We start from the raw sequence: 25183 nt of genomic DNA, 5'->3' as shown, positions 1-25183 counted from the left end.
AGTTGTACATAAAATTGGATGGATCCTTCCATAGCACAGTTGTCAGCAGGGAGATGGGCCTCAATAAGGAAGCCCCAGGAAACCTGGTGCAGGTCCCACCAGAGTCCCTGAGGGTGTCAAGGTGGAGGTAGGGTGGCCAGAGGGAAAGCAAGGGAGGGTGAAGCAGAGTGGAAGGGTATGAGGGAGAGAGGAGGAGAGGGGAGAGCCTGGAGAGGCAAGTGAGAAATGTAAATGAAGAAAAGGTGGAAAACGAAAGGGAAAAGAGGAAAAGAAAAATGACCAGAAGGGAGAGAAATGAGGATGAAACAGGCATAAAGAGAAAAGAGAGAGAGAGAATGGAAGATAGAATGGAAGAATGGGACTTGGGCAAAGGAAAGCAAGGAAGCGGGTCAGATAGAGAAGGCATCCAGAGCCTATGGGTAGGGGGAAGAGGGTGGTGGCTAGAAATCCAATTAGGGTTGTTTTGTTTTATTTTTTAATTTTCCTTTTTAACATCTTTCCTGGTACATTCAAAGAAGGTCACACGGAATTTCCATAGAAATGACTGGTCCTAGTTGCAGGGACCTGCGTCTGGAGGTGTGATGGCAGTGATGTTGTGTGTCTACCAGGCTGCAGGTGGGGGACAGACAGAGGAGTATGTTGGTTTGCTTTGTATTCTCGGGTTGCCAGAGTGAGGGCACAAAAGCCAATCTTTAACTAGTGAATTGGAACTTTAATGTTTACCAAGCAGATACAGCTCCCACTCTCCCCACCCCCTCCTCCCCTGCCAGCTCCCTCTCCTCCCCTCTTCCCTATCTGCTCCCTTTTCTGGCTGCTTCCACAGGCCTCCCGCTAACTGAACCTAGCTCTTTCCCCTTAGTGGCCCTGGTGAGGAGCCCTTCCTGCTGTCAGAGGAGCAAAGTGCTGGCCACAACTGGCCATGTTGCTTGGTTTTCCTAATCGAGTCTCTCCCCAGAGGCCCCACATTTCTAACTTTGGAAACAGATGGGGTCTTCCTAGAAGACAATTGCCTGCAAGGTCCCAAAGGCACTGGGGCTGGGACTAAGTAGCAGGGGCCTATTTTAAGGAACAGGATTCTTCCACGAGGCCTCCCGTTCACACTCGGGCCCCAGGGAACTCTCAGAGTGGATCTCTCCAGCCCAGCTCACGGCTCCTGACCTGTCATGCATGCCTTGTCTCCAGGCTGGTTCTCAGACCAGTGCGCTCATCTGACATATCTGTCTTCCTCCCAACTCTCTAATTCCCAACCTGCCCATATTCTGAGCAAAACCCTTGAGCAACTCCTAGACCCCACAGTTGTCTGGGTCCCCTCGAAAGCAACTGGTAATGCTACAAAAGAGAGATGGGTATCCTGGGTTTGGGTAGCAGACCTGGTGCTGGTCCTAGCTTGGCTATTCAATTGTGTGATTTTGGACAAATTGCTTAATCTAAGCCTGGGTCTCTCCACGTGTGGGGCATAAGCCTGATAACTTCCTCATAAGGTAGTTGGAAAGATAAAATGAGGTTATGAAGCAACATGCTTGCTTCATGCCCATCAGATAGTAAGCACTTAATAAACATGAATTGTTATTATCAAGCAATTGTCCACACTAAAGATTTTATAATAACCCGCTGTCTTGTATTGTTGAATATTTTTGAGCACATCTTCCGTCTCTAACTTGATGGAAAACTCCAAGAGGGGTAGAGATGAGTTTTTCTAAACACTGCCCAGGCACACACTCAGGAAATACTTGTGGATGGATTGAGAAACTGGCCCATGGTGACTGAACCCTACCAACAGGGGAACAAATGTTGGGTATGGAAGAGGGTGGGCTGAAGAGGGGGCAGGAAAGAGATCAAGATGACATAGAGATGGAGAGTTTTGAAAAGTGGAATCACTCTGCCTAGATTCTGGCAGAAGATACTGCTCAAAAGGACCCTGATGAGCTTTTGTGGCTTAGTAATCTCCTTCTAACGAAGTCATGCCGAACTCAAAAACAATAATCCATCTGTGACGCTGGTCCGGGGATGTCTCCAACAGCCTTCCCAGGGACTTTGGTTAGGCTGATACCCAGGGATACTGACCTCTGACTTATAAGAACAGCCATTGTGGAATAGTTTCTGAGCTTCCACTTACCCCAAGAGGAATGTCAACTCCCTTTCTCAATTCCCAAAATGAGGACACGTATTAAGGGGCATCTCTAGTTCTGCCTCTGTTGTGTTGGTGGTGGTGGTGATGATGATGCGCTGTGTGTGTGTGCACACCAACAACAATCCTGTTTTCCTTGCTGCTGACAGGCTAGCTCTGGAACTTGCTGGGAAACAGAATGGGTTGCCTGCACTATCTTCTCCCCTCTTTTCCTTTTCAGTGAGAAAGTGGAGGGCTGGTTTTAATGGATTGATTTTAATGGATTTTGAAGCCTGGAAAAGTGCCTAAATTGCTGAGGTTACCAGTTTTCTAGGTGCTTTTTTCAATTGCTTTCTCCTTAGTCAGACAGAGTACGCTCACTGGGGCACCTAATGTGGTCACCCCAAACAAGAAGAGGTCTCTCTCTGCACCCCCACCCCACCAAACAGGTGGCCATGAACACAGTCTCAGCTGGTGGAAACACCCGTTAGTTATTTGGTTGGGTGACAACATCTTGCTTGGTCCTGTCCCTGCATTTGCTAGCGTCACGCTGTCTCCGATCTCTAAGGAGAGAATCAACCAACAATAACAACACCAGTTCTGCTTTCTGGAATCCACTTTAAGACATGATTTTATTTGGTCATTTTGTTTTTCATTTGTTTCCATGTGAGTTTGTGTGGGGACAACGTGCCCTGGGAAGTCTGAGCTTCAATCCAGTCTTGTTCTCTCCGTCCCTCCCCCTGTAGGCTGTGCTGTGCCTTCCCAGAGAATTGTGATGAGGTCTTTGAGGCCATGAGTCTCCCTGGGAGGCCTTTGAAGAAAGGAGAGGCATTCAGGCACTGCAAGGGGACTCCAGGCTATGTTTTAGCCCTACCATTGGCTTCTCCTCACCCCTCCCACCTCCCAACATATACATTCACATTTCTTTTTGTCCTGTCTCCCAAACTTGCCCAACTTGTCTTTGTGATTTCAGGAAAAATGCCACTGGATCTCCCAGTATGAAGGATTAGCGCAGATTATGGGGAACAGTGTTAATTATCGGTGGAAGGGGGGCTGGCGCGTCGCTCCAATGTGCTCCTGATTTCCCCTGGGCCTTTCTGCCTGGTAATAAGCCTGCTTTAATCTGGCAGGCCCCTTGGTGAAATCAGCACCACGGACAGTGGTATTGATTGCTTCTGAGAAACCATCACAGCTGCTCAACCAAATTACCTTTGATATGTGACCTTTAATGTAATTACTGCAACATCAAAGTATTTCTATAAATTATTAAAGAACTAATACACTCCATCATTTAGCTATTCTATTATATGTAAAATAAACAACCACAAGTTAATGTTAGGTCCTGAACAATCCACACTTGCTATGGAAATTCTCCCAGTCCCCGGCCTCTCCCCCTTCAAAATCCTGAGCCCCTCCCTCCCACCTTCTCTTTCTGTTTCCTCATCTAATTCCCAGCTTTTAGCCGTCATGAAACTCCCCAGCAATCTCTCTCAGGCTGATGAAGGGCCTCCCAAAACAATGTGGTATTTTCTATTCCATTTGGGTAGCTCTAAAATATCTATCACAATCTCTCCCAAAACAAAGTACCATAAACACTTTATTAATCAGCACAAACCTTTCTCAGAAGCCTTTGATTATCTTACAATATGGCTTTATGCTTCACACATAACATGGGGCGATGTGGAGCATATTTCTGCCATCTTACAGAGGGCACCCAGAAAGTAATTACTATAATATATGTGCATGTAGCCGGGCGCCACTAAAAAACCAACTGGGGAATGGCCACCGTGCCAGAGCTGGGCTCCACACAAAAACCTGTGCGGTGCACGATTTCCATACATTTGCATCCGCGGGTATGTTATTAAGATGACTCAGCCCCGTGCTTTGCAATCTCAAGTACCAAAATACAATACAAAGGCTGTCTTAATGGAAGGAAGGCCCTCCCCTCCTCTAAATGGGTAAAGAAGGATCTCTGATGCAAAGGAAGGCTGCCCCGACCCAGGGCTGCATTGTCTGTCTACCTGTTTAACCTTTCCCCCGCTGTGGGGCAGAAATGGAAACGTGTGTTTACAGACAGGTTTGCTAGGGAAGAATGTAAACATGCGTGTGTAAACACTGGTGAGCGTACATGCAGAGAACACGTGCTCCCCTGCAGTGCCCATCCTATAAGCTTAACCAGGGCATATTTGCAAATTCCTTAAATAATGCCTGCAAACACTCACATCTTTCCATTTATCTTTAGATACTCGGTGGGCCGTATATCTACCCCCCCCCCGCACCCGCAGGAGAGACCGCGCAGACCCCTTGACCCGAGGAACACTTCTTATTTTATGGTGATGAACTAGCCTCGATAATGGCCGTGGCTGATATCACGCCCAGTTAGGGGGGCCATAAATAATTCTCTTCTCCCCCGCTCAGAAGCCATAAACCAGGGCTGAGGCGCGATAGTTTATCAAAGACGAGGACTGGCTCCTTAAATAAACCGCGGTGATCTCACTGGCGGCGCCCAGCCCGGCCGAGGAGGCGCCCCCGCCCCGGAACAGTCGGGGTCCGACGGGGATCCGCGGGCGCTCGGACGGCCCCGCCCCCGGGGCCCCGCGGGGCGGGCGCAGGCAGCTCGCGGCAGCCGGGGCACCCGGGGCTCCAGCGTCCCGCCCCCGGCCGCCTGCGCGGGCAGTGCCAGGACCCGGACCGGACCCGGACCCGCACCCGGTCCCCGGCGTCCCGAGGGCCCGGCCCAGGGCGCCCCCCGCCCGGGATCCCGTCGGGCCTGGACGGCGGAGCGCGGAGGCCGCGGGGCCAGCTCGGAGGCCGGCGCCCACGCGCCCCCCGTCCCGGGCCCGCGCTCCCGGCTTCTGGGGACGCGGGGGGGGGGGGCGCGAGCTCCCGAGGGAAGGCAGGCGCGCGCCGGGCCGCGACCCCCCCCCCCCGCGCCCTCCAGCCCGCCCTCCCGCCCGCGGCCGCGCGGCAGCCCCGCCTCCCCAAGTCGCCCCCTGCCGGCGCGTCGGTCGCTCGCGCCGGGGCGGGCGCACTTACCCCGGGCAGAGTCTTCTGCTCGTGCAGCGCGCTCTGGGCCTTCAGCGCTGACTCACGCTCGCAGTAGGTGAGGAAGGCGCAGCCTGGGGAGGGAAGAAGCGCCGAGAGGGGTCAGTGGGGCGCCCTCGGGCCGCCAGGGCCGCCGACGCGCCCGCCCCGCGCCCTCCAGTCTCGGCCCCTCCCCGCCCCGGGTCCCTCTCCCCACCTCTCCCCACCTCTCCCCACCTCCCTCGCTCTCCTGTGCACTCCACTGGAGCTTTCTTGCCTCTCCGTTTTCCTGTCGGTCTGCCTTTTGTCCCTCGCGTTGCTTTTCTGCTGTTGCTCACTCGCCCAAGTCTCCCCAGCCTGCATCTTCCCCCCACCCCACCCCCGCCACCACGCCCCCTCTCCCCGCGGGTCCCTTCCTGTCCGTGTGCCCTGCTGCCTCGGGCACCTCGGCCTTCCCCCCTCCCCCCTCCTTCCCTCCCTCCCTCTCCCTCCCCAGGGTGCTCTGTGTCAGCTCCAGCCCCAGTACCTCCCGGAAGGGGCAGCTTCCAGCCCTCACCCCCAGCACCTCTGGTCACATTGGACCAGGAACTCGTTCTGGCCCCTTGGGAGTGCTGCCGGCTGCTCCATCAGGGGTGATGGAGGGACCCTCCAGACCTGCCGCTGCCAAATAAAGTCTCCATCTGTAGGGAGGCCCCCAGGCCTGTCTCTACTAATAAGTGAATGGACTGTCCATGTGTCCCGGGTCACCACATGTGCAGTGAAATCTCCACACCCCTCCAGGCAGAGAGCTTCTTAGGGAAATCTAGCCCGCCTAAGCTCCACCATTGGACCTGAGACCCACTCTTGCTCTGCCTCTAATTCCCTGGGCGACCCCAGGCCAATCGGGTCTCCAGTGTGGCCTCAGTCTCCTCATGTGTGAACTGAGAGGGCTGAGCCAGTGGTCTCCAGGGTCACTCCAGTGTAGCTTTCCCCTTGAGTGACTCTGTGCCTCACCAGGGAATTTGGATTTTACAGAACAATGTACCTAACTCAAGGGGTGACTTTTAACGCTGGCCCTTCAGGCATGGTGACAAAGCAAAGAGGATGCTGGCTAGTGGGAGTCTTTCTGGAAGTTCTCTCAAACTGCCGGGTGTCAGGGACCTCTTCCTCTGCCTGCAGAGATGGCTGAGCATAGCTTCCAATGAGGCCTGTAAGACCCAGGCCACAGAAAAAGTCAGGAAGCCAACTTTGGCCAACAGGAGCCTTGAGTCTCCTGGGGAAGTGTCACCTCAAGTTTTCTGAAAGCTCCCTGAAGGCTGGCCACCTCCCTTGTTTCCCTGTCTTCTTTCCCTCCACTACTCCCCTTCCTTGGTCCTCATGGTCTCACCTGGTATGCCTTCTCACCCCATTTTCCCATCTTCCAATCCCACCCATCTTTCAAGAATCTGATCAAGTTCTACTGACTCCAAGCAGCCCTTCCTGATGGTTCTAGTCCATCCCAAGCCAATCTCACTTTCTGACCACCCATCCTCATGGTCCTTTGTTAACTACTTCCCAAGTGCCCTCTGTCTGCCAGGCTCTGTGGCCCAGGCCTTGTTCCTATGAAACCTGCAGGCTGGTGGTGCCTCCGCCAACCCTTATTACCAGGTTTGCTCTGCCCTCTTGCTCCCCCAGGGAACAGAGTGCTCCCAGCATCCTCTGCAGTTCCTTTCTCTTCTGCCACCCAGTGAGAAAAGAAGAAAAAAAAACCCTTCCTTCTCTTCCACGATACCAATTGGATCTGCCTGCCTTCCCTTCCTAGCTTCAGAGAGGAGATGGACGGGAATGTAGGTGCAAAGGGGCCAGAAAGATAGGAATTAGGAAGCAGGGAGAGATACCTGGGAGGCAGAAACTCTCAGCAACCTGTGAGCTCTGTGCCTTCCCCACCTCCAACTCTTTCCCCAGACCGGGAGGAGGTGTGAGTGCCAAGGAGCCTCTCCACTCTATCCCATCCCACCCCTCCCCGCCAGACCCCAGATCACCCTGCCTTCTTTCCCCCCTTCTCCTGACTCCTCCTTCCTGGTCTGGGCAGACAGTTATTGATGGAGACACCAGGGGACTGAAATGAATAGCGGTCAGAGGCCCCCATGACGTCCTCCCGCGTGCTGCTGCCTGCCTCTCTGGGGGCCTCTTCCCTCCTGTCCCTTTCCTGGCCTTGTCCTCAGCCTGCGCCGCCGGCCTGCAACTGGGAGGCGGCCACCGCCTTGCTGCATGCAGGCAAGCCAGCTAGGGACAAGGTCAGGGGCAGGTGTGGAGAGGGAGGAGAAGGAGGACTGGGAAGAGGAGGAAGGTGGCAGGAGGAGGAGGGAAGAGGGAGGAGTAGAAGATGAAAGAAGAATGAAAGGAAGGAGAGGAGGAGGAAGGGGCCATTGTTATGCCCCCCACCCACCCCCAAAGATGGGTAAAGAAGAGGAAAGGATCCCAGGAAAGAGTAAGAAAGAATCTGTTGCTTTTTTCCAGCTTCCAGGAATTTCTGCCAGGTTTTTTTGAAGAGCTCACAGCCTCTGTGAACCAGAATCTTTGAGGGGACCCCCAGACCTTATGTGACCCTCCCTGACATCTCCACCCCTTAACCTCACCTCCTTTAGTGCTTCATCTTCTTACCCCCTTGCCTACCTCCCATTTCTCAGCCCTGCTAGATACACTCTGCCTCAGGTCTTTAGCACCAATATTCCCTCAGCCCAGAGACACATTCACCCGGCTCTCTCTGCATGCTTGCTCCTTCAGTCACCTCAGGTTTCTGCTTAAATGTGACCTCCCAGTGATGCCCTTTCCAACCTCCTTTCACAGGACACCCCTCCCCCAACACACCACTCCTCTCTGACCTCTGTGCCCAGTTTACTCTTCTCTTTGGCACCCCGCTGAGCCATTCAGTTACAGGGTCAGTTCCTCCATTGACAGGTCCCTCACCCGCCAAGGGGGATCAGGGACTGGCTTTGGTCTCATTCCTGCAGTTCCAGCCTGGTTCTCAATGCCCCCAACAGGGGCAGGATCTCAGTGTGTATCTGTCAAGAGCATTGAATCCTGCCTCAGCAACTTTTGCAGGGCCAATAGGTGGGGGGCATGGGAGCTGTGCTCAGAGGCTGTTGGGAGCTGAGCAAGACTCCAAGGACACTGAGGCACGTGGGAGTTGCATGGTGTTGGGGAGCCTAGGTTGGCTCTGAGAGGCAATAGGTAGTCCCTGCTGGGAGGCCTCCCATCTCCAAGGCTTCCCGGACCAATTCTCTGAGTGTTGGACTGGACCTGTGTGGTCCCTGTCACCACTCTGCTCTCTCCCACGAGGCCATCATCCTCTGCCAAGCTGATGCACAGTTCCACACAGGAAGCTGTGTTCAGGGGAGACTTTTATCAGCCAGGGGCCACTTACTGGTAATTCCTTGAACCCCAGTGTCCTCATCTATAAAAGGGAGGGAGTCATCCCCCTCAAAGGTTTGTGGGGAGACCTAGTAGCCAAGGGGTGCTATCAACCTCTGCAGAGCTCTCTCATTGCAGAGCATGGCATAAAGATCAACTGACTCTCATGGTCAAGACGTCAGAAGACAGAGTCTGTCCTTCTGTCCCTCTGCACACCTGCCAGGAGGGACCAGCCTTACAGAGGCACCAGTTAGGGCAAACCCACCGGGCCCTTCTCGGGTGCTCTCTTTAGCCAGCCCAATGCCACGGCTCACTACGGCTCTTTTTAAAAGAGCAGATCCCCATAAGCAGCTATTACCTGCTGACTCCAGCAGTGCAGGAAGGGACTGCATCTGTGCTCCCTTGCTGAGGACAGAGCCCAGGGGGAACAGCAGCTTGGCAGGGATGGGATGGCTTTAGGAGGGCACTTTGCCATCCCAGGGTCCCACAGAGCTTGATGGGCCTGAGGTGGGACTCAGGGTGGCCAGAAGAGGAGAGAGTGCCCAAGCCTCACCCACTGGCACTTGCTGGCCTCTCATGTGGAGGAAGAAAGGATGGGACCCACAGAAGCCCCACTCAGAAGCACTAGTTGTGACTTCCTGTTGCTCACTGCTGCTCCTCACAGGAGTGCAGAGGGGGCTCCCAGCTGTGAGCGTGCATGTGGCAGGGGGCCTCAGCTTGGCAGTCACCAGAGCTGCCCTGTTTGCTCTCTTATGACATGCTGACATGTCCCCAGAGACACACCTGGTGAGGCCTCTTGGGAATTCACAGTCTATTCGGGAGACGGGATTCACTCCGGGAGCATCTGCCTACTGAGCCAACAGGGCATGGGAGAGGTGGCCAGACCAGTCTCTGACCCATGGTGAGAAGGTCTAAGAAGGGAACACGTCTCCTCCCGGGGATGGAGCTGGTGACCCAGCATTCCCTCCTCAGCCTGGCCCTACAAATGGACTCTTACCTGTGTTCACAGAGAAAACAGGACACAGTGGATACTGTGGCTGTTTGGAAAAGCAAAAACAATTGAAAACCACCTAAAGGTCTCTCGGTGTAGAGATGGCTTTATGTTTCAACTGTGGAATACTCTATAGCAGCTAAAATGATGAAATGGTCCTAAGTGTACCCAGCATGGGCAGACACAGTCAGATGGGGAAAGCAAGTCGTGAAACAGCACACACCATGTACGTGCAATGAAGACCTATTCCATTAGTTCCATGGGCACCCAAATCTGGACTTACACCATGGCCCAAAGTCTAGAAGGTGTCACACCGAGCTGAAAACAGGGCATATATGGGAAAGTAGGGCATGTCTTCCATAACATTAACTTTTTTTGGTCTGATCAACACAGACACCAGAATGTATTCATGTATCACTTGCACAATAAACTTTAAAGAAAAAAAATGAAAATTTGTTGAAAGCAGATAGGATGAAAAGGGAGGGGGAGCGACACCTGGGTGGCTCAGTGGTTGAGCATCTGCCTTTGGCTCAGGGCGTGATCCTGGAGTTCTGGAATCTAGTCCTGCATCGGCCTCCCTGCATGGAGCCTGCTTGTCCCTCTGCCTATGTTTCTGCCTCTCTTTCTGTGTCTCTCATGAATAAATAAATAAAATCTTAAAAAAAAAAAAAGGAAACAGAGGGGGTGCAAATGGGTGAGCCAGATCCACAGCCCAATTTGAGGGGACAAAGATCATTGGGTATCAGCTCCCTGGCAAATTCCTTATAAGGGATAGTATCACTTGAGGGTCCAGCTATGTCTCAGTCTCAAAGCTTCCTTGGAGCTCATGAATTGAAGTGGATGCCCTCTACCCAGCGAACTGAGGGTGGCATTTTGGTCCTGTGACCCCGAGTTCCCAATGTTTGTGGGATGGAATCTGTGGCTGATGGAGCACAGAGCCTCCCCATCTCTGCTCCCCAGCTCTCCCCTTCAGCCAGGGTGACGCTGAGAGGAGATCTGAGGTGGGAGGTGCAGAAGCCACTCTCTCCGGTGGGGTAGGCCCTCACTGCTCAGCTCCCATTTCTCCTGTCCCACATCCTGGAGGGTGGTCCCCCAGCACCAGCTCCTCCCTCCTAAATCATGGACCTGAGCAGATCAGAAGGGCAGCCCCGCAGAACAGGGATGGACTTTGGAAATCAGCAGGGGGGTGGGGGCTGGGAGCGGGGGGGGGGGGGGAGATAGATGTCATACTTTAAGTAAAGTCACATGATGGTGCTGCCAGGAATCGAGGTGGCCCCCACGCCCACCCCTCTGGCCCACACTGACCGGCCTCTCTTCTGCTGTTCTCCCTTCCACCGTGTGTACTCACTCATCCTATGTTGACATTTAGCCTCTTCCCACCCATCCTTCATCTTTACGTGTCCTTATTCGTTCTTTGTCTTGGGTGTCTGAGTAGACTGTCCACTCTGTGCAGGCGGAGACAAGGGCTTCTAAATGGACGACTGAGCTTCTAGCTCAGGCATCTGAGGGCTGGGAGACCAAGGGAGCCATGGGAGTGGGAGTGGGAGAGCCACCAGGCACTGAAGAGAGAGCGGGAAGCCCTGTGGGCATGGGGGAAGGAGGGGGGGAGGCTGTGGTCAGGAGAGGGTAGTAAGGAGCCAGGAGCCAGGGCTCCTGGGGGAGGCCTGGAGCTGGCGGCCTGAGGGCGTGGCCGGCTGCGAGGTGCAGGTGCAGGTGGCAGGCACCCTCCGCCAGCGGGCAGCACTGACTCCTGAGAAGGTGGGCGGGTGCCCCCTCCCACGCGGGGGAAAAACACAGCCCAGCGGAATTAATTGCGGGCGATGGCAGTAATTTACAAAGCCCCCGTGCACGGGGATAAAAGGCCCTTGTCATTGTGAAGTGAAGGAAGTACAATTTCCTGCCCAACTCCAAGCAGAGCTGAAGCCTGGGGTGTAATCATCACGGAAGGGAAGGCTCCCAACGTGCTCCCTCCTCCCACCCAGCCAGGCCTTGGCTTCCCACTAATTGAATTACAGAATTAGCCAGAGGAAGGTGGCCCTAGAATAGGAAGATCTGGACTTTAATAAAACATCAGATCCTTCAGGGCTGGCCTGCAGGGAGTGAGAGGAAGCTGGGGCATAGGAACGGGGTGGGGTGGAGAAGGGAGAAGGAAGCCCAGCAACCAGCAGGTCAGGGAGGGGCTCCTTGTTTGCTGTGATCTTCTCAGGCTGTCCAGGAAGACACACACACACACACATACCCGCCCCAAATCTCCACCCACAGACCTGCCTAATTCCCCAAATCCTATTCTTAGAGCACCACCCCTCAGTGGGTCTCACTGAGGCTGCACCTGAGAACCACCTGGAGCATCTGAAACACAGATACGGGCCTGCTGCAGAGAAATTAAGGCAAAAACTCTGGGGGTGGATAGAGAGAGGGGAGAGGGAACATCTGCCAGCCTCCCCGAAATGAAGGCGTGGGTGTTCTAAGGCCAAATCCGCCCCCTCCCCCCCCCACCCGATCCAGTTTCTGTCCCCCATGGTCTGGGTGAACAAGGGTGACCTCTCTGGTGCTTTCCAGAGCAAATGTCCCCTTCCCCCCTTCCTATGCATGTGGGAGACACAGCTGCAGAGCTGTTCCTCGTGTACGTGCTGTTCCTCTGGGGATGTCTTCCCACTCCTGTGCCTGCCCTGGGTCTGCGCCTCCCTCAAGAGCCACCTCTTTGGGTCTCTGGGTCTGTGAAGCCCAAGGCACCTACCTGGACCACCACGTCTCACCTTCCTCTGATTCCTATGTGGCCACTGCTACCCATGGCCTGTTCCAAGGGTGCAACTTGTCTGCTCATCTAATCCCTGAGCTCCTTGAGGATGGGCCCTTGGGCTCAGCAGAGCCTGGTGACAGGCAGGAGAAAGAAACCAGGGGACAATGACACTGTCTCTGCCTTTCTTTCCCAGTTCCCAGCCACTGGGTGATATTCCTCTGCTATCTTCCCAGGACCTGTCCTGGCTCTTCCGGTCCCCCTGGTCCTTTCTACCTGGACCTTACTCCTTTCTCCCCCTTCTCCAGAGGAATGCTCCCTGCTGGCATTCCAGCAGTTCCTGTGGTTCTCCTCCCTCCATAGGAGAGGGACAATGACTGCCCACCCATGTACATGACTCTGACTTCCTCTTGCAACTCCGTCTCCATGGGGTAAACCCAAGCCTGAGCATCCTTTCCCCTGCTGCCTCTGTCCTTTGGAGCCCACATGTCCTTCTAGGAGTGACTGAGCCCCCCCTCTTCCAAGAAGGTTTCCCTGACCACATCGACTCCAGCATCTTTTTAAAAAATGTTTTATTTATCTAACAGAGAGCACAAGTAGGGGAGTGTCAGAGGGGACAGGGGACAGGGAGAAACAGACCTCCCGCTGAGAAGGGAGCCCACCTACAACGCTGGGCTCAATCCCAGGACCCTAAGATCATGACCTGAGCCAAAGGCAGACACTTAACCAGCCACCCAGGTGCCCCAACCCTAACATCTCTTAAAGTCCTTATCAATGGCTGCTCTCACTTGGCTGTTAGAACACTCCTATTTGTCTACCTTGCACTGATGTGTGTTTGTCCACATGGAAATATGCTACTATAGGAACTGCCAACTCCAGGGTCCCCTTCTCCTCCCAGTGACAGACTTCACTGAATGCAGCAGTGGTTCAACTTCAGTCTGTCCCTGCCTGGGTGACAGTGATCTGAAGTGCTAGGGAGAGATGACTGGCTGCAGGGAAACAGGGTGTGTGAGAGGGTCTGGGACGTCTGCCCTCCGGCTCAGGCCCCTGATGGTGGCAGGAGCCATCCATCTTCCTTGGAGGAGGCCTGGCAGGTGGGGATGATAGACCTGCCGGCAGGCAGGGGAGATGGATAATGCCCTCAGCCAACACATTAGGGGTGCGGGCCTTCTCCTCTCTCAGGGCCCTCCGGAGCTGAAAATACCCTGGGCCCTCATACTGCTTTGGGGCTCAGCACTGGCCTCCTGTATCAACTGTCTTTAAATGGAAAACTCTGGAGGAGAGCATGGTGGCCTGTGCATGGGTTTCTCAGAAAGAACATTTGCACGACATGGGGAAGTTGACCTGGCTCACTGAGACCCTAAGTGTGTCTCTTACTTTTCTAGGCTGTCCTGCCCATAGAGCTGGGGCATAGAGATTCCGCCCCCCCCCAGACCTAGACTAGGAGCCCTTGGGGAATGCGACTAGCCTTCTCTTTCTTTTCCTGTGGGGCACAGAGCAGGGCCCAGTAAGCTCAGACCCAGGGACTTCACTGGCTCTGGACCTCAGAGGATGAAAGGAGTGGTGGGCAGGCCTTTGCCAAGTGTCTCTCCTGCCAGTTGCCCTTGTTTACACCCTCAGCACTGGAGAATTACATGTCTGGTGTCGGCGGCAACATCTCTATGGCACTGTGAAAAAGGACAAAAACTGGACATGACATATTGATGGCTTCTCCCCTCTCTCAGAGCTCTTGGTGGTGAAGCCTGGCCCAGAGAAGGTGTCAGCCATCCTGAGGCTCAGCCCACAGCTGTTCCACTGACATATGTGCTGGCTCTTGTTCCCACAGCCGGGGTGGAGGGGGGCTTCCCTGTGCCCCCTCTCTAGGCCTAAAGTTCCGGCTGGTCCCCATGGTAGCACAAAATGCTCCCTTTCATTCCTTTTTTCATGGAGGGCTTCACCTGCCATGATGTTTTTGCTCCCAAAGCTCCTTGTACCTCAGAGTTATCAGCATCTGAGGGTATATTATCAGCATCTGGCAACTGGAAGTAGCTGAGTGGCTGACAGAGACCTGAGCCCCCCGCCCCCTACCCCCTGCAATGGCTGTTTGGGGCTCAGTGCCTGTTGTCCCCTCCAGCAGCGCTGGGTCTGGACCCTGGGGGCCCTCATGGGAGATATCCTCCCTCCATGCCCCCCACCCCCCTACAGCTTGCAGTTGGGATAAAGCGCTCCGGCATGACATTCTCTTCCTGCAAGGACCCAGGTGGAGTCAGCTGGGCTCTCTGGGGCCTCCCTGGGCCACAGGTGCCTGACCTCCCTCTACCCGTAGCTCCCTCTCCAATGTCAAAGTCAGGCCATGGGCTCCTCCACAGAGAATTCTATCTGAGCATCCAGATTGGATTTGAAATGCATGTGGGGCATTTGTTACTCATATGGATGCCGGGATAAGTGCTAAAGCACAGAAACTGAACCGTGTTCCTGTCGAATTAACCTGGTTGGGGAGTTTAGATCTTCCTGTTTTGAATTTTCTCAGAACAGGGAGCACCTGCTGAGAAGCCAGGCATGACTCAGTGGGAAGGGCCGGCTAGCTCACTGAGTGCCTCAGTGGAAGGGGCTCTCTGGGGCCCCCTTGGCAAGACCCAGGCCATCACTAAACTGGAGGGTGAGAAGCAAGGCCATCTCAATGGGTCGGGGGGGGGGGGGGAGGACCGTATTCCTGTCTCAGACCACTTCTGTTCTCTGCATTCCCATCTCCACAGCCGACCTGCAACTGCCTTTCTCCCTTCTTCTGTCTTGCTGCAACTGCAGAGCTTTGCTGGCTGACCTCAGCCATGCTGCTGACCCCTGGCCTGACACACGGAGCTCCTCAGTGGATGGGAATGACATGGTACAGGACCTGAGCCCCGCAGTGGACCCCAGCGTTTGCCAGGGCATGTGTGTGTCTCATGCCCACAGAGGAAGCTCAGGGGATGCTTGTGGAGTTGCAGAGAATTCCCAGCTAAATTAAGGTGGGGGTCATTTTCCCCAATAGAACCTCCTTCCCCATGTAGGTGAAAATATGGGGGAGTCCCTCCTTGGCATGCTCCTGAAGTCCCTGGCTGCCTGTCCCTGGCATATCCACAAGGCATATGGCATCTCTACCCCAACGATGTCCTTGTGTGGTGGGGGATCAGCCTCTCTTGACTCCTTTGTCCCATGAAAGGAGAGATAACACCTTCGAGGCAGGGGACCACTGAGTCACTTTGTCCCTCTTCTCACTCACACTGAACCACACCTCTCCCAAGCACCAACCCATGTCACTTCCTCTCCCACCTGAGATGCCCTCCCTGCTCTGGTGTGTGTGTGGAGGGGGGGGGGTACTCTACTAGCTCCTTTCACCTCTCCAGCCCTCCCCAGCTACCCAGCGCTCCCCAATTCTCCTTCCAACGAGTTATTCCACGTCCAAATGTCTAAATTCTAAAAACAAGGGCTTGGTTGAACAGTTTCCTGCTGTTCTCACCTGCAGAAACTGTGTCTCCCTACTAGACCACAGCGCACAGAGTTGGCCCTGTCCTGTCCATCCTCGAACAAGTCCCAGGATGGGTTTTCACAAGAGCAGCTGAACTGCTGAGAATCGGAAGGGAGGGCACGCCAGCTCCACTTTGATTGTGCTCGGGCACTCAGGACCTGCCAGGTGAGGTGAATTAATCTCGCCTCTCTCTCCTGGCTCCTTCTTAACAGCCCCTAATTCACTTAAAGAAAAAAAAAAATAGAAGCACACCAACCAAGAAATTCCAACCTCAGCATCCAAGACAGGCTATTTTGAAAAGACCAATAGCCAGGAGTCCCATATTACAGGATCAATGTTTGGAAAATGTGATTTTCTTTTTAAAGGCAGAAAAACAATCTCACACAGTCCTGGCAGGCCATGGTCCAGCTCTCGGTGGAGGGTGCCTTTCCTCATGATCTCGGCCACTTAAGCTACTCTTCTGGCCAGGCATTGGGCTTCACCCAACATCAATAAGATAGGTTCAATCACAGGCATTTAGCAATATTTAACCTGAGGGCTGTGGCAAAGAAGTAGTTAGCAAATGTGACCGGGATGCTGGCCTCAGTGAGTTAATCCCTCAAGCTCTCTGAGCCCTGGCAGAGGTAGCTATTCCCATTGTAAGGGGGGGGGGATAGAGGCTCTAGCCAGTCAGCTGGCCCCAACCCTGGGAGGGGATGGAGTCACTCACCCTTCACTCACTGCTGACCTGGGACTGCCCCAGGTGGGGGAGAGGTGATAGGCAAATGGAAAGGATGCCCTATGGGGGGTGGGACAGAGCTGGGCCTTCAGCTTGATTTCTTCTCTTTGCAGAGACTTACCCGCATCCCACAGAGCCCACCAAGAAAGAAGACTGAATTACCTAATTTGTTGACAGGTGCACAAGACTCAAAACATGTGATGGGGATGGGTGGTACTTTCATCTGTGGAGGGAGTGAAAGATGATTCATTCGTTCACTCATTCCACAACTATTTATTGAGAGCCCACCATTTGCCAGTTGATAAAAGACATAAAAGAGACCCTAGGTAAACAAACAAGGCTAGGTGATGTACGTGCCAGGAGCGTACCTGCCAAGCTGAGTCTTGTGCAGGACTCACCGGTGGCACAAATGATAGCAGCAAACCCTGATGTCTGGTTATCTGCTGGGCATTGGTCTAAGTCCTTCTCATGTATCAAATCATTTACTACAACTTGACGCAATAGGACTATAATCATCCCCATTTTACAGGTAAGAAAACGAAGACAAACAACTTGCCCAGGGCCTGTGGCCAAGCCCCTGGTAGAGCTGGGCTGCCTTGTGTGGCAGGCCTCCTGCAGGGTCTGTGGCCTTAACCTGGGCTCTTTTGCCTTCTGGAGGAAGATGCTGGGATCTGCCCAGAGTAGGGAAATCAGTGCACAGCTGATTCCACCACCACTTCCTTCCTTCCTTTCTTTTTCTGTCTCATGCCTGGAATCCCATATTATCTCTTGTCCATCTATTAAATTCCCATTCTTAAACTACTCCAAGATACACCAATTTTTTTCCACCTCAAATAAGGTAACATCTGACCCCATGATTTCTATCACCTGACAGCCGGTGCCTCAGGGAAAGCCATTTAACCCCCATGGCCTGGTTGTTTCCATCAGCAGGACGTCTGACCCCCTGGGAAAGGGCTGCAATCTCTCAGGGAGGTGGGTCTGGCTCTGACAGTAGCCTCTGCCTTGTTCTGGAAGCCCTGGGAGTTTGGGTAGTTTACGTAGCCCCACCCCAACCCCTGGGGCTCAGGTTCTTTAGAGAGGAAACAGAACAGGTGACACTTACCTGCTGGGGTCATGGGCGTCCAGCAGAGTGCCTGGCATATAACGGTGGGGGAGGGGATTACTACTGCCACCATTGCCAGGAGTAGCGGTGGGGATGTGATGCTAGAGAGATGTCCTGCAGCGTGAAAAATAGCGTTGGCATTTATACTGTCTGGCATTGTCTGCTTCCTTGTGTGGGACCTGCACATTTTACTTGATTATAGCCTCCCCACCCCAATACATACTCACCAGGACAGGGACCCTGTCTGTGTTTCCTGCTCTCAAGCAGGCCAGCACCCTGGGGGCTCAGAGCACCTGCCGGGTCTGCACGGAGAGTCTAGGATGTGAATGTGTTTTGTTTACCTCGTGCATCTAATATGCTAATGACAGGAGGCAGTAATGAGCTGGCAGGGACCTGAGTGGCAAAGAACTGGCTTCAGGCTTCCCCCAAAGAGGCACCTAGTGTCAACTGTTTCTTTTGTGAGAGGAATTGTTAAGGGCTGGGAATGTGGGCTTTGAGGGCTGGGAAGAGGAAGGAGGTCTCAGGCCAGAGGAGTGCAGGTCCTGGCAGTGCAACGATGGGACAGCCTGGGGTGGGCAGCCCTGGGAGGGGGGTGTGGGGTCCTACGTCCTTGTGTGGAGGGGACGGATGTGAATTGAACACATGTATGTAACTCACTGACTTCTCCAGGGGCCCTGGGAGCTCCAAGGTGATGGCTCTGGCCCCATGTGCTGTGGACTTCTGTTATCCTGCTCCTGGCACAGGGCCTGGTGTGGTCACAGGAAGCACAAGGTGAGGGGTGGACCTTGGTTTGGCATTAGAAGGCCTCCTGAAGGCAGTCTCTTGAAAGGCAAAACAGCCTCCAGTAAGTCACCAGGTCTCTCTGGATCTGTTTCCTTTTCTGTGAAATGGGTTTGATATGCCTGCCCACGAACCTGTGTCCCCAGCAACCGCAGCATCCTGGCACAGAGTGGGTCCTAGCATACATTCATCAGGAGTGGGGAGTGGACCAGGAGGGAGGGAGGAGCAGGAAGTGTCTTCTGTTCTTTCACAGAGGACGAAACAGATGTGTCTGTAGGTCAAGGTGAAGCCATCATCCCAAGAGCACACAGCTTGAGTCAGTGAGGGAGCCGAACCCCAGGTCCCTGCCCAGCCTCCTGGGTTGAGTGAGGAGAGGCCTGGAGGGCCCAGTGTAGCTCTGAGGAGGAGAGAGCAAACAGACGCTGGGTGGTCAGCTTGGAAGGCCTTAGATGAGGTGTGTAGGAAGCAGAGTAGATCAGCAGACGGAAGTGCGTCTCCAAGGATTTGCACCAAATGGAGGGAACAGGAATAGACGAGTGTGAGCATGTGGGTCTGAGTCCACCCGCCCCCCTCCCCTGCCTGAGAGGATGGCGAGCTGTGGCCAGGGCCAAGGACAGAGGGAGGCATAGGTGTGAAATGCTCATGTGTCCTAGATGTGTGTATGGTTCTATTCTCTGTTCTCACCACCCTCAAGAGGGTCTGAGGGTGGGAAGGAGTGGGGGATCCCAGGGACTTTGCAAACTACACCAAGTAGAGCTGACCTGAGGCCTGACATTGTCACTTCCATGATGGGTCTGACTCCCACAGCTGGCCAAGGCTCTGTCTTTGTATCCCCAGGTTTTATCCTTTCTCTCAGCTTCCTAGAAATTTCCATTAGACCTCTACTCTGTCTTGGCTGAGCTGACTGCACCCCATGGCCAAGAAGGCCAGCTGGGGGAGCTGAGGCCCAGAAGGAGAAAACCGGGCCATGGGGATAGTGAAAGGTACGGCTGTTGGCCTTCTTCCCTGGCATCTCTACACCCAGGCAGCTGGGTACAGAGGCCCTTCCCTGGCTTTCCACATCCTGAGAATTGCAGAGCACCAGAAATGTGGCCTGTGGCCGAGAGGCCAGGCTGGCTGACACCGGAGGTTCCAGGACTGGAGTGAAGGAGGTAGGAGTGGCAGAAAGGCAGATGGAGGGACACCTGGGTGCAAAGGCCCCCATTACACATGAGTGTGAAAAGTTGCCACTTGGATCAGAGGCCAGGACAGTACCCTTCTCGCAAGCCCCTGGCCTTCTGGGGACCTTGGCTTCCTTGTCTGTGAAATCCTGACCTGAGCAACAGATGGGCTCTGGCAAAATTCTGGGGAGTGAAAATGGAAAGATTCAGAGTTCTGGATTTTAGTCCTGATTCTACTTGTTTTAGAAGGCCTAGGTGGGACAAGGTGAGACAACGCCTCCCACCCCACCCCCTGCCACCACAGCCCATGGCAGACCTCGGAGGACTACTGCCCTCAATTCTTTCACTAGATATCCAGTGGCACCTGCTCTTTCCCGGTCCTGGCCTGGAGAGGGAGGGAAGGAGAGGAGGAATATGGGTTGCCAGACCTCAGTGGCCCCCAGTCTGGGGAGGGACGGGGGACAGAGGGACATGAGGGAAGCCTTGCAAAGTGGTATGTGCCCCAGTGACCATGCTTCTGACCATGGAGGCCTGGGGAAGCCAGGGACAGAATGAGTAATGAGGGGGTCCTTACGGAGGCAGGAGTGTCCCCAAGAGCCTTGACAGAGATGGAGAGGAAGAAGTGGGGCTTATTCCCAGTGGTTGGAGTGAACTGGCTATGTGTGGGGCCCCAGGCAGGACAACAGGCATTTACAATCAGAAGGTGTGCTCCTTAGAAACCTAGTGTCACCTACCAAGTGGCTGCTAGCCCACCCTCCCCCACCCCTCCTTCCCACCCTCCCTTCCCATCTCAGCAGAGCTTCTGTTCCAGACAGGCTGGGGCTGAAGGGGAGGGGCAGGGCTTAGGGGGCAGCAGCAGCCATCAGTGAGGGCACCCTGGTTTCAGAGTGGCCCAGACTGCCTCTGCCACCCATGACCGGTCCTCCCCCCACCCCCCATGAACCTCGAGCCACCTCACTGCCTGTTTTCGTCTGCGGGTCTATATATAGCAATCTCGATGCACACTCTGGAATTGGATTTGATGTAGCCCTCTGGACTCGAGCTAACTTTTGGGGAGTAGTTTTCTTGGGAGGCTGCCAGTTCAATTCCTCCCCCATGAACACTAATTACTGCACAGACCTTCTCCATGAAATCAGCGCTGAAGCCATTCCCATCCAGGCGGCTCTCCAAGACGAAATTTTTCTACTGGGAACCGACAGCCGCAAATAAACCTACCATCTACTTAGCAACAGAGAGCAGGAGCAGGCAGGAGGTGGGGAGGGAGGGGGCGGGGGGAGGGGAGTGGGAGGGAGGGAGGGGGAGGAGAAGAGGGCTTGCTTCTTTTCTTCCTTCTGTTCTTTATTTTACAGAAAGGGTGTAATCAGCGCTCTCTGGAAAGGTGGTACAGAGTGTCTCATAAGACAGTGCAGTGGCCCAGGAGGAGGGGCTGGGCCACCTCCAAGGCCAGTACCTGTTCTTGGCTGCTTGAGCTTGCCAGAGCCCCCACTGCACTGCTGGACACAGCTGGGAGCCTGTGGCAGCCCCCTGGCCTCCCCGGCTTCCCCACCTAACCTCCTCAAGCACCCTGCAGGCCCGGCCCATGCCTGGACACTGTCTCATCTTATGGAGAATGGCCTCCTTCCACCTTTCTGCCTGGCCAGCTCCCATGCACCTGCTACAGCCCAGACGGCAGCCCACCTCTGCCCGACAGCGCCTCCTGACCCCTCCAGTCCCTCCATTCTGAACTGCAAAGGCCTGTGCCAGGCACCCAGCAAGGGGGTCTGCTCTGCCTCCCGGCCCCCTGGCCCCCTGTCCCCTGGGAGCCTGCATGTCAGCTACCAAGGAAGGAGTAAGTTCTAGACTGAACAGGAGCTTCAGAGTACCAGGTCCTGCCTGCAAGGTAGAGGGCCTCTCCCCTACTTCCCGCAGGACCCACCAGGGGCTCAGATCACTCAGGCAGGATGTTCACGGCCACTCATGACCTCAGACTAGGCAGGGCTGGGGTTTAACTATGAGGGTCTGTGTCCAAAGGCCAGACACGGTTTTCTCTCCCTCTGGACTCCCCTGGGATAGTTGTATGCGCAACGCCTGCTTCCGCCCACCTCGTGCCTCAAAGGTCACCCCAGGGCTGAGCACTCAGCTCCTATTTCCTGAACACTTGAATCCCAAGGACAGAAGAATTTCCCCCTGAATTTTCTCAAGGCCCAGGGCAGGCCCAGGGAGTGCTTAGGACCGCTGGCCACTTGCCAGGTGCAGGCACTCCAGCCAACAAAGCCAGAGAGGCCGTTAGAGCCTGCTGGGGGTCATGACACTCTGTACCAGTCTTGCCCAGCTGATAGAAGGCAAAGCCCCCTCTGCACTGTGCCCAACTGTGTCAAGCCAGGACCCCTGCCAACAAGTCACCTTTCCAAGATCATGTCATTTCTGTCTAGGGCCATTTCTGCCACCAAGGCTTGGTGAGTCCTCCCACCTGTCTGGGCCTCCGTGTCTCTGTGATGACTTCTGCCCCAGCCTCCCTGCCTGGGGGTGCGGGGCCGGCAGTAGGAAAGCCTGAGTGCTGCTCTGACGTCGGTCGTCTCCCTCAAGGCCCTTGTCCCATGTACCCTGCTTCATGCCCATTTGGGACTCTCCTCTCCCTGCCCACCCCCATCTAGGGTGGATGAGCAAGGCCTCCGGTAAGAAGCATCCAGACTCAGAGAGAACTGCACTGGGTTTAGGAGAGTGGCTTCCGGGATCCCTGGGTGATGCAGCGGTTTGGCGCCTGCCTTTGGCCCAGGGCGCGATCCTGGAGACCCGGGATCGAATCCCACGTCGGGCTCCTGGTGCATGGAGCCTGCTTCTCCCTCTGCCTATGTCTCTGCTTCTCTCTCTCTCTCTGTGTGTGACTATCATAAATAAATAAATAAATAAATAAATAAATAAATAAATAAATAAATAAATAAATAAATAAAGAGAGTGGCTTCCTGGGCAAGGAGAGGAGAGGACCCTTGGAAGAGTTCTTTTTTAAAAGAGAAATCAAGAAAATGGGTTATGCCCAGGGACGAGCCACCTTCATTTTTGGGGTGCCTCCAGCCTTAGCTGTAAGGAGGGGAGGGGAGGCTGGGGGACCTGATCAGGGCAGCTGCTCCCATTTCAAGGTGATGTAGGGCAGCGGTTAGAATGGGTCCTGCGCATTGCTTAGCTCTCTGTTGAGCTGCGGGGTTTGGGATAGGTTTCTCAGTCCCTTTCTCCCTCAGTTTCCTCATGTGTAAAATGGGAGATGAGCAGCTCTGGCCTCACTGGGTCGCTGAGGGTTATATGAGGCCATATATGCCGAGCGTCATAACAGACCTGGTGTTATACGTGCCCCCCTGGATCAGCCTTAGCTGTGAGTCAGTAGGCGCATAGCAGCCACCGGGGCATGATGAAACACTTTCTGTGTGCCAGGGATGTCGTTGAGCACTTGTTCACATTTTCTCACTTAGTTGGTGGCTCTGTTTTTGTTTTTGGTGTGTTTATGAAACGTGGAGAGCCCCAAGAGGCGAGACCAGAGTGTTGCCTGGAACTGTAGATATCATTCAGAGTCCACAAAGTCCCAGCTCCAGTGACTGGCTGGCACGAGAGGCGTCCTCCAGAGGACAAGCCTGAGCCATGTGGAGCTGGTCACCGCAGGCCTGGGGCCGACAGGAGCATGCATCTCCAGGTAGCTGAGGGCCACCCAGCCGAGGCTGGTGAGGTGGGGCCATGGGGGTCCCTGGTCAGGGCCAGGAGGGAGCAGCTGCTTCTGTAGGGTGTCAGACCTGCCTCCAGCTTGTGTGTGAGTGGCTTCAGCTGGCTGAGACCCTGGGCTTGGTTCTGGGGCCAGCCACCCTCAGCATCGGGAAAGCAGTCTGGGCTCTGCATGCCCTTCCTTTCAGCGGCTCTTATATTTGCTAGTTTTGCTTTCCTGCTTAGGTTCCTGGTTAATTTTCTTTAGAAAAACTCTAACCTCCTTTCAGCAGAGCTAAACTAAACAGGGAACACCTGTCATGGGGGCTACCCTGTGGGGAATACAGCAGTGGGTACAGCTGTTCTGGCTGGGGCTCAGGGGACTAAGTGAGGGTGACTGTGGGAGCCAGGCCCTTCCCTCCTCCCAGGGAAGCATCCCCCTAGTAGCAGGCAGCAGGGCAGGTAGAGATGCAGGCTTTAGCATCAGACAGACCTAGATTCCTGTCTCCTGGGCTGTGTGATCTCAGGGGAGCTTCTGAACCTCTCTGAGCCCCACTTTTGAAACTGTACAAGGGAATTGATGCAGGCCTGTTGTAACATGTGGAATTCCCAGTGCAGTGCCAGACCCCACACATTCCCCTTTTGTGATGTTATTAAGCAAAGGTGTCCTGTGGATCGCTCAGCCCTGCCCTGGAACCTGCCCCTTCCATGGGACAGCAGGGCAGTGGCCTTGGCCCCATCAGCAGGTGTTCTCTCCAAGGCTGCAGGCAGGCTGTGCCTTTCAAAGCTTCAGCCCCTCTGTGTCTCCTCCTCCCCTCCCCACACCCTTCTCCACCCCCCTGTTCTTTCGGCATTCTCTGTTCCTTCTCTCAGGCAGTGGATGAGCAGAAAAACAAATCAAAGTTGCCTGCGTGTCCTGGAGCCCGTGATGCTCCCACAGAACGATCCCTTGCTTCCCATTACCCACCCCAATAACTCTTGTATATGGAGTGTGAAATAATTAGCAGCAGCAAAAATAATTTAGGAAACAAGAAGAAACGAATTGTAGAAGCTTGTTTGGGGAAAACACAACGGACCAAAAAATCCACAGTGTAGGGAGATTTGGACAGACAGACCAGCTCCCCAGAGGTCAAGCCCACGGCAGGATCATCTGAAAGGATCCCTTGAAAGGACCTCACTCAAAACCACCTTCCTCCACCGCAGCCTCCAGGAGGGGCCCACTGGTACTGGAGCCATGGGTCCCCTCATGGGCCCAGGGCCACTGCCCCAAACACATCTACACCCTCATCTCGGGCCATCCTGGGGAGGCAGGTGGGCAGGAAGGAAAGTGGGGAGGGAGATCCAGACACCTGGAATAGTATTAGACCCCCGAATGGGTCTGGTGACCTCCCTGAACTTGAGCTGGGTCAGAGTAACAGGTCCTGTACCCCGCAGGCCTTGCCCGCTGCTTGCCTTTGCCACTCAGACTCCATAGCCCCAACAGACACCCTACCCGGAGCGAGCAGCGTGGGACATTAAGGATATGGAGCTTCCCCGGGGGACCGGGAAAACATCCAGTGCTTCGTGTTTTATGGCCCTTCTAACTTAGACAAGTTAGCTTCCTCCTTGAGCACGTTTCCAATTCCTAAATTCTCTGCTAGCCCCCATCCCCCCGCCACAGCTCCTCACTTCCTGGGAGGTAGAGGGTCAGGCGCCCTTGTTTCCATGTGACAGATGCAAAGGAGTGAGGAAAGCTCATACTCCTGAGCAGAGAGCAGACAGTTTCAAGATAAGGGAATGAGGGACCAGAGAGATGCCCAAGATAATCTGCCCAAAAGTCACAGTCACGGGAGAAGGGGCTCAGGGTTTGACCTGGGGCTGATGTCCCTCCCCTTCCTTACCCCTCTGCACATCAGGCCTGGGCCTGGCTGCTCCAGGTCCCTAGCTGGTTCCCAGGCCAGCGTGACTGCAGCCTCTTCTGCTCCCTGGGACCCTGCCCGAGGCACCTGAGACCCTGACTCTCACCTGAATGAGAGCTGGGCTGGTGGGGAGGCCTCCTCTTC

General features: G+C 54.7%; 1 protein-coding gene across 14 annotated transcripts in view; it reads right to left on the bottom strand.

The window, feature by feature from the left end:
- The window catches only part of CELF4 (CUGBP Elav-like family member 4), a 299993-nt gene that overhangs the window by 216776 nt on the left and 58034 nt on the right, over window positions 1–25183 (bottom strand). For all 14 annotated transcript variants that reach the window (XM_055324366.1, XM_055324368.1, XM_055324369.1 and 11 more), the window contains exon 2: window positions 5144–5226. In XM_055324366.1, the coding sequence (XP_055180341.1) occupies window positions 5144–5226 (83 nt within the window). The remainder of the gene's footprint in view (window positions 1–5143; window positions 5227–25183) is intronic.

The sequence above is a fragment of the Nyctereutes procyonoides genome, unplaced genomic scaffold (assembly GCF_905146905.1).
Source record: "Nyctereutes procyonoides isolate TBG_1078 unplaced genomic scaffold, NYPRO_anot_genome, whole genome shotgun sequence".
NCBI classification, from domain to species: domain Eukaryota; kingdom Metazoa; phylum Chordata; class Mammalia; order Carnivora; family Canidae; genus Nyctereutes; species Nyctereutes procyonoides.
The sequence above is the reverse complement of the archived record's forward strand: the minus strand, read 5'-3'. Positions and strand labels throughout refer to the sequence as shown.